The 8684-nt window shown below is 41.8% G+C and overlaps 1 protein-coding gene across 4 annotated transcripts; it reads left to right on the forward strand.

Moving 5' to 3' along the window:
* Nucleotides 1–83: 83 nt before the first annotated feature.
* Nucleotides 84–6501, forward strand: cep76 (centrosomal protein 76). 4 transcript variants are annotated; one of them, XM_061288296.1, is made up of 14 exons: nucleotides 84–296; nucleotides 362–460; nucleotides 989–1141; nucleotides 1261–1345; nucleotides 1429–1653; nucleotides 1739–1924; nucleotides 2080–2177; nucleotides 2313–2441; nucleotides 2525–2713; nucleotides 3474–3640; nucleotides 4306–4465; nucleotides 4603–4776; nucleotides 4906–5123; nucleotides 5285–6501. In XM_061288296.1, the coding sequence occupies exons 1-14, from the start codon at nucleotides 225–227 to the stop codon at nucleotides 5421–5423; spliced, it is 2094 nt and encodes a 697-aa protein (XP_061144280.1). In that variant the 5' UTR covers nucleotides 84–224; the 3' UTR covers nucleotides 5424–6501. The 4 variants fall into 4 exon arrangements, with proteins under 4 accessions (XP_061144280.1, XP_061144281.1, XP_061144283.1 ...); XM_061288297.1 differs by lacking the exon at nucleotides 362–460; XM_061288299.1 differs by lacking the exon at nucleotides 5285–6501 and having other exon boundaries at nucleotides 4603–4751; nucleotides 4906–5045.
* The last annotated feature ends 2183 nt before the right edge of the window (nucleotides 6502–8684 follow it).

Here is an 8684-nt window from a genome sequence, read left to right on the forward strand (position 1 = left end):
CCACCTTCTTTGCCACATCAAAAATGGCGGCGACGTCGACGTGACCGACTCCTAAAGGGTCCTTATTAACCCCACGTCGCAAACCATGACGTAGGAGACACCCGGAATAACTAGTTCTTTACTATACCAAATATATTTTGATGAAGCGTGCATTAACGTGTATACGGTGCGGTTTTATGTTCACGTTTAACGAACAAAATATAAGCAGTTCTGAAAATGGATAAATGGAAAGACATGGGCGTCATCAGGCATATGCAAAGACACTTCCCCGCTTGTTTGTCGCGGTCGACAGAACAGTTGAGTTGTTTACATCGATCCTTGTCGTTGTCAAGCAGTAAATACGCTTTTTACCTGTAACTAGATTACCGTTACCGTTCTCTGGAGCACTGCTACTATAATGGCTCTTCCTCCGGAGAAGGCCTCTGAGCTGAAGCAAATCATTCACAACCATCTGATTAAGGTGAAGATCATGTAACGTTGATCGTTTATGGGCACTTGAAATGTTTTGTCACATGCTTAATTTAACTTGAACGCATGCACAAACTGTATACCGATTTTCACTAATCAAAGCCCTCGTGTCTTTCTTAAGGACATCAACTTTTCATAATAATACTTTATAAGTAGTGTATATTTAATCATATTTAGGAATTACGAGTTAGGTTCAGCAACAGTATAAAATGACAGCATATGGTAAATTGCGTTGCACAAGCTTTTAGTGCACTTTACTGTACATTAAAGATGAAATGACTGAGTGCTCTTAAGTGCTATGGTTTTTTATTAGGCTGCAACTTGTAGGCACCTCTACGCCAATTATTATAAGAGAGCACAAAATATCCTCTAGTAAAGGTGAATATTAGTTGTCCTGGTCTTTATTGCCATTGTACAACAAATTAGAGAAGTCCAAATTGACGGCGGCAGTAGGTATTACTTTGTACATTGAACCAAATATACAATGGAATATTTTTCCTTTACTGTTGTTCCTGCAAAGATGGATATTCATGGGAAGATCCGAGAGGTGTTGTCTGATACTTTGAGGGATGACCAAGGAACGCACCAAGTGTTATCTGAAGCAGACTTTCTCCATGCACTGCAGCGCAGAGGCATCATTGATGACGTGATGAAGGAGCTACAAGTTCCACAGGTTGCTCCACACTCTTACTTGAATATTTATTTTGCCTTTTATTCTGTTCATCCACTGTTAATTGGTTAAATCTAAATATTTGTATTTTCATTTCCTTTTCTCACATTCTGCTTTGCTAGATAGCATCTATGCATATGGAAGCAGGATCTCCTCCAAAATCCAGTTCTCAGTTGACGAACGAAGAAAGGTTTCGCCCGACAAAAAGTATCAAATATAAGCAAATGAGTCAAAATCAGTTCCACAGACAAGAAGTTATTAAATACTAAAACTGTTTTTTGACATTGCAGCCAATATTGACCCATCTAGACGTTACCTGTATTTCCAAGTGCTTGGTGGCAAGGCCTTCTTGGAGCACTTACAGGAGCCAGAGCCTTTACCTGGTCAGCTGTGCTCCACATTCAAGTTATTCCTGCACTTCCGAAACCAGAGGTTTCACTCGAAGCCAGTGCCCTGTGCCTGTGATCCTGACCTGCACGAAGGCTTCCTCTTCCAAATCCACATCGATGGCACAGGTCAATAGAAATAATGATTAAAACTGGGTGGTTCTTGCGTGTTGCGGCCACCTTACAATGCTGTAACATTCTTTTGGTTCTGCAGGCGAAGGAAGTAAGATGGCAGATGCGACTGCTATGCTGTCCATTTGTGATCCGATTCACTTGGTGCTGATCAAAACTGACACTTCCAGTGAGACGGCTCTGGTCTCATCCTACTTCCTGGACTGGAGGACAGTCCTCAGTTCACCGAATGGGAAGACATGCTTGGCTATGGAACTGATGGGAGTGGGTGAGAGAACAAGTTATAATCTTGTGTTTTTTTAAGAATGTTTAAAGAATAAATCCAATATTCTATTAATCATTAAAAAAAATTGCGTAATAACCGTGTTTAAAACTATACCTTCTATCCCTATATTAATTCCCAAAGTTGTGTTGTGTTACCAGGAAGTGAAAGCAAGTTAACGGCTGGTGTTTTGACAGTCAGTATGGAGCTCTATCCTCCTCTCACAGCAACACTGAGTGCTGACATCATCAGCACACAGGTAAACAACTCCAACGCTGATTTAAATTCTGTATTTTTTCCTATCCTGTTCATCTACTTAACGATCCATCAATGCAGATGTTGTGGGTGTAAGCCTGCCTAAGCATATTAATGACATTGCATATTTGTTATTCAGCAATCTCTGGAAAAGCAGAGGACAGCAGAAAAGGAGAGGGTCTTCCTGGTTTATGCCAAACAGTGGTGGAGGGAGTTTCTTGAAATCCGCTCATCGAACCAGTCCAAAATGGTCAAGATTTTTGCCCAGGTTTGCTCATGTTTACATAAAAAAAAATGTTTTACTAACGTTTGTGGGAAGATTACCCAGCTGGGTTTCTGTCTAATCCTCAGGATGAAAATGGAATCAACAGGCCGGTGTGCTCCTATGTGCATATCCTTCGGGCCGGCCGACTGCTAGACAGTCCTCGACGAGCGGCCCGCTTTGTTAGTCTCCTGGCGCATGAGAAGGCCCCAATGGTGGGAGGAGGAGAGAAGCATGAGCAGTGGTGCACATTATTGGCTTTCCTGTGCCGAGGAAAGGTAATGTTAACAATTATTGCTTCAGTAAAAATCAATTCAAGATGTCCATGACATCACTCATATCAACTATAGCATTTATTTTATTTGCACAGTTTGGTGATATCTAACACAAAATCACACATTACAATTTTTTCTTCACAATTGTAATCTCAATTTTGCACTTTTTTTTTTTTTACATTTTATTTTATTTATGACAGCATGATAGCCTTTCTGAGAAGAAAGGGTTTGTGTAGTCATGCCTTTTCCTGTGGATTTCCCGGACCACCACAGGATAAATGTTTCCCGCTGCTCTGCTTTGTGTGCCTGGCAAGACAGACACAACACAGCTCTAGCAAAGTGGCGCTTGTCTGCTATGATTTATGACTTTCATTCCAAGGAAAATTAATTTAGCCTCATCTGTCCCCAGCCTGTTCGGATGCTGCCGTCCATATTAGCACTACAGGGGAACATCTATCATTCTGAGATGTCGTGAGCTCAAGCCAGCATACTGCAGCAGCAGTCAGCTCTAGTTGCACCTCTTTACACGAAATCCTTTTCCAGGATGAAGACAGTTGCTTGCTGGCACTGTCACAAAGCATTTTTCTATTCCAGCAGTTCCCTTTCACCACAAAAACATGTTTCACAAACAAATCGTGTACATAGATTTTCTGTGCAATTTACCATGGTCAGTGTAGGTGTTGCATAATGATCACCAGATTGATGTCAAGAGATTAGCAGACTATAAGTAATGCATTTGACCTTATTTGTGTGTCACCCACAGGGGGACTGTGAGGATCACTCAACCTTGTTGTGCAGCCTCTTGCTGGGCTTTGGCCTTGATGCCTATGTGTGTGTGGGCACCAAAGCTAAGGGGATACCTCACACCTGGGTCATGACCCGAGGTACTGATGGAAGTATAACTTTCTGGGAGAGCTTGACTGCACACAGGTTTGTTTTTACTCACAGACTAACAAAATCACTCCGCAAAACAGTCGTGCTTCCAGATCCGGCAATTTGGATTTCTCTGTTTGTACTCAGAAGACGTTCTGCCTTTCTCGGAAGAGAGGCGAAACATTTTCTGAGACGAGCTGAGCAACTCAGTTGCGATCAATTCAATCCCTTGAGAACGAAACAACCTGGATGAGAGTAGATCCAGAGGCACGTGTCTGTTAATTTGAACAATATGCTTTTAAATTTGCTTATTCTTACTGTCACGTGCCGTGCCAGAGACGCTCGGCCGGCAGCTTCCCTCAGCCGCACCCCTTCGTTGTCATCATGTCTGTCACCTGCTCCCTCTTGTTACCTGATGTATTTAAACCCTGCCCGTGTGTTCCTCCTTGTTGGTGTCTACTGTTGTGTCGCGTCTGTGTCCGCGCCTAGTGTTCCTGTCGTCTGGTTTCCCTTGTTCTTGTCTAGAGGTTCACGGTCAGAATTTTATCCGTGTCCATGTGGACTTCTGTCGGTCTGTTGGTCTGTCTGTTTGCTGGCCGTGAGTCTCTGTCCCGTATGTGTCTTTGTTTCCCCACCCGACTTCCCTTCAATAAACCCTGGTTCAAGCTGCAATTGGTCGCCCCACTCCACTCATTTCCTCACAGTTACATATGTCTGGTCAGGTACCTTCATCAAGCCATTGATCCCGATGCCCCACCTTTGGCCCCTCAGCCTAAACCCTCATACCCCTACCGCACTGTGGGCTGCGTCTTCAACCACCAAAGCTTACTGGCTAACTGTCAACCATCTGATGCCGTGGAGCTGTGTGTCTTTGACCTCCAGGTAAAGCAGCAGATGTTTATTCTGTAACTTGCATATGCCAGTAATTCTTCTACAAGATTGGTTTGGGAGATAACATGATAGATTTTAGTCTGATATTTAAAATTGCATTTGAAACGTGTAATTTTTTTTCCTTTTAGAATCAATCTCGGTGGAAACCAATGAGTGAAGAGGCTCTGAAGTCAGTGTGTGACTGTGGCTCCCTCAACTCTCTGCCTCCTCTTCCTCCACTCACCTCATCCTCTCTTGATGCTGCTGCTGTTAGCAATCAGCTGGAGCTGGAGATGAGGTACTTGATCTCCGAGCACAGGAAGGTACGACATAGTGCTGCAGTAGATAAATAAGATTCACTTTACATTTTGAAGTTTCCAATCATTTTTACGGTTCTTTTCTCTGCACTCGGGAGCAAATTTAAACTCCTAATGTGGTTCTGTCATCTTCAGGACTTGAATCTGACAACAGTCTGGGATGACCACCTGTCCTACCTGCTGTCGTCGGCCTTGTCAGCCTATGAGATGGAACGCTGCACTGGGGTCTCGTGTGGAAATGAGGAATTTCAGGATGCCGTAAGGAGGGCTGTTCCAGACGGGCACACTTTTAAAGGCTTCCCCATTCACTTCCTGCACCGCAATGCCCGTAGAGCTTTTTCCACATGCCTCAAGTAAGCTTGGAACTTTTAATACAGCCCATTCAAATTTTATGGCAGTTATGCAAATCTGAGTGTTGCTCTTAACAAGAGGTTTTTAATTCTCACTTTTGATATTTCCTCCTACATGTGGTGACAAGAAGTAATTCAGTTCTGTGTTTTGTGTTGTTGTGCAGGTCCCGCTTCTGCGAGGAGATAGTGTGTTGTCGTGGTGACCACGTGAGGCTGGCCCTTCGTGTTCGGGTTTTTATATATCCAGAGAATGTATGTGCCGTGTGGTTTATGTTTGCTTGTAAGTATCGCTCTGTGCTCTGACAGTCAGTTGATGTCTGCCATGATGTCAGAACTATCAATTTAAAGGACTGTTTATTGCACATTGAGACTCAAGATTTTATTACTTACAATATTTTGATTAAAAAACTTACAGGTACATTTGATGACTCTATTTTTATGATCATGCAGACAGTTCTTTGACTGGCTTTTCAACTGTTTATCTAGATTTGTTGTAAAAAATATTTTTTCATTTTTGTGAACTTTGAAACATTTGTAATACAGTATAGTGACATACCACAGTGTGTTATACGTTGTATTTTTGGAAGAAATTTACGCGTATGGTCAAACTTTATTTAGACACATACAGTACACTTGCAGTTCTGTGAATATTCTAGGTTTGAGATGTCAAACTGCAAAAAGACGTAGTCACAGCAGTGCAACAATTTGTGTGCTGACGAATTGTGATGTTTTATTAATTGATGAGCAGTCATTAATTTAATGAGGAAAATTATGTGCATCATATTAAATGAGCTTCCAAATTCGCTTTCGTAAATCCATCCAGAGAATTCAATTGTAATCTGTATTCTGCAGATACTCTTTTAGGTTAGTGTGCATTGTAATGTCTACGTGTAACATCTCACTTGGACACTAGATGGCAGTTTAGGATAAAGTTATTAGTGTACAATGATGCTCATAGTGCTTTTAAATCAGATCACAGTAGCGCATACTCAACATGACATACATCACAGTTTTATTCTATAGAGAAATGTATTTGTCTTTTAATTTTAATTTGGCTTCTGTCATGGCAACCAATGTCTTTGTCCACCTAATGTCAATATTATTTTACGGTCTTCTCTTTTTTGCAACGTATTTACTTATTCGATTGTTTAGGAAGCACACACTTAAAACACACACACGCAGACCTTAAAACATTTACGTTGATTTTAAATAATCTGCAATTATTGATATTAGTCTAGTTATCTTGAACAATCTTGCCATCTTCACTTGAAGATAAATTATATTGAACACATTGAGAGCTTTGTGGTTACGTAACATGTGATTGGCAGCAAAAATTGTCCTTCAATTAAATGCTGTATTAAAAGTTAAAAGAAATTGTTAATATGCTGCTTTGTTCTCCAACCTTATATTGCACGCTGCCGTTCTGTGTTTGGGGAGAGTTCCCGACAACCCGGGTCAAACATGTCTGTCAGTGTGGCCCATTAATTTGCAATTTTACTTTCTAATTTGCAATTCTGTCTATGCCCCTGAGTTGTTGAACACAAGGATCACTTTGGAGGCTGGGAGAGAGAGAAAAAGCAAGCTAATGAATAATTTGACTTCTCCTAAATTAGTCACAAACACACCTAAAGCTCCACAGGAAGAATATATAGGCCCGGAAGTGTTTGATGCTGTCAACGCAGGTTGGTTTGCAGCTCATATAAATCAGCAGAACAGAGGTGTAATTGACTAATGGGGCCTGTGGGATAGCAGCTAAAACGGGAAGTAGGGAGAATGCAGGTTCCTATCATAACCATCACTCACACCTTACATTGCAACGCTTTTGTTAGCACGCAGCACCGGCATTCCGGTGAGATCTTTGTGGCAGTGCCACCTTTAATACAGATCCATGCTGATTATAAAATGGATACACGCCTTATGCCAGGGGCCTTGTGATTAAAAATTAAATAGGGCCAGTTCCTCAAATTAAGCGTATGATAATGTTTAGCCTACGTCGTAATTTAGTCGTCAGTGGCACGACGATTTGTGGGATTCGATTCCAGCACTGGCCTTCCTGTGTGGAGTTTGCATGTTCTCCCTGTGCTTGCGTGGGTTTCTCTAGGTTCCCAAAACATCCCAATTGACCACTCCAAATTGCCTGTAGGTGTGAATGGTCGTTCGTGTATGTGTGCCCTGTGATTGGCTGGCAACCAGCATCAGGGTGTCGTCCGCTTACTACCCCAAGTCAGCTGGGATCGGCTCCAGCAGGCCCGTGACCCTCATGAGGGGCAACGGGCCAAAAAATGGAAGGATGGATATTTTGTGGTCTCCAATTTACTATCAAATAAAAGATTTTTTTTTTATCTTGTGCATTTTTAGTTTCTGCATTCCTTTTTTGATACAGTCGTTCTCTGTATGAGAATCCCACATCATTACAAGACGAGTTCAGTCTCTTTAAAGGAAAAGTCTTCTTTTCATTCATGTGTCAGTGCATTGCACTTTTTAAATCGCATTCAGGTTGGCCAGGAGATTGTCCAATTTGCTTGACAGTGTCTCATTATTTTTAAACTCTACTAGCCTTCAGCTCTGCAAGGCTGGCTGAGTCTAATGATGCCACTGCTTATAGGCACTATGTGATCTTGAGAAACTTGGAATTTTGATGCCTTTTGAATGTTTTTTTCTCTTATGCTTCATTTATTTATTTTTTAAATGGATTTTTGTTTTGTTCAAAATTGTACATACTTCCAAAATTATTGACTGCAGGCAATATGACAAGTGACAATATGGTGACTTAAGATGTATTTATTGTGCATTTATATGCATTAATGTTCTGTTGTGACATGGCGGCAATATATTCTGAAATTCACATCCAGATAGGATGAATATGCGGTTATTAAAATTAATTGTCTCATCGCCTTTTTTTTGGGAAACACCCCCACAAGGCAGAACTAATTTTCAAAGTAATAATTAGGCTGTACCTGCAACTTTGTATCAGGTCATGTATTATATTTTATTCTATCTTCCTGCCACCCACCACGTCTTTGCATTGCTTTCTATTCTCTGTCTATTTTTTGTAATATAAAAATTACTGCAGGGGGTAAAGGAAGGAGCGAGTGACAGACTAAGCGAGGCACAGTGGGCACTGGAGAGAAAGGCGTTGCATGGCCCGGAGCCTAACTAGTAATAAAGTCATTAATTCAGCTGATTAAGTTGGCCTTTGGGTTAAGGAAAAATCATATCCATCTCCCTTTGAGATGTGACTGGGGAAGCACAAGAGAAGGAGAAGCCAGCTAATTAGTGCTGAAAAACCGAGGGGGGAGGCAGAGGGAGATGAGAGATGGGAGCGAGGGAGGGAGGGTTAGGGAGGGACAAATCAAATGAGAAAGACTCTGTATGTGTGCGATGGAGGTTTGGGGGGCAGGTAGGTGTTTGGAAAGAACTACTAATGAGGCATGTTTGGGGTGAGGGAGTGACGAGCTCATCAAAACACTCGCCTTCCAGGCGTAGCATCGCCCTCAAAGAGAGCCTGTTTACCTTTGAGCCTGACGCTGCCACTTAATGATGTGAAACAAGAGCGAGCGGGAA

The sequence above is a fragment of the Syngnathus typhle genome, linkage group LG10 (assembly GCF_033458585.1).
Source record: "Syngnathus typhle isolate RoL2023-S1 ecotype Sweden linkage group LG10, RoL_Styp_1.0, whole genome shotgun sequence".
Lineage (NCBI taxonomy): Eukaryota > Metazoa > Chordata > Actinopteri > Syngnathiformes > Syngnathidae > Syngnathus > Syngnathus typhle.

Coding starts and splice junctions, on each gene's coding strand:
- cep76 (XM_061288296.1), top strand. CDS start 225: ATGGAAAGACATGGGCGTCATCAGGCATATGCAAAGACACTTCCCCGC. Junction 1,654..1,738: donor AATCCACATCGATGGCACAG/GTCAATAGAAAT, acceptor TTGGTTCTGCAG/GCGAAGGAAGTAAGATGGCA. Junction 1,925..2,079: donor TATGGAACTGATGGGAGTGG/GTGAGAGAACAA, acceptor TTGTGTTACCAG/GAAGTGAAAGCAAGTTAACG.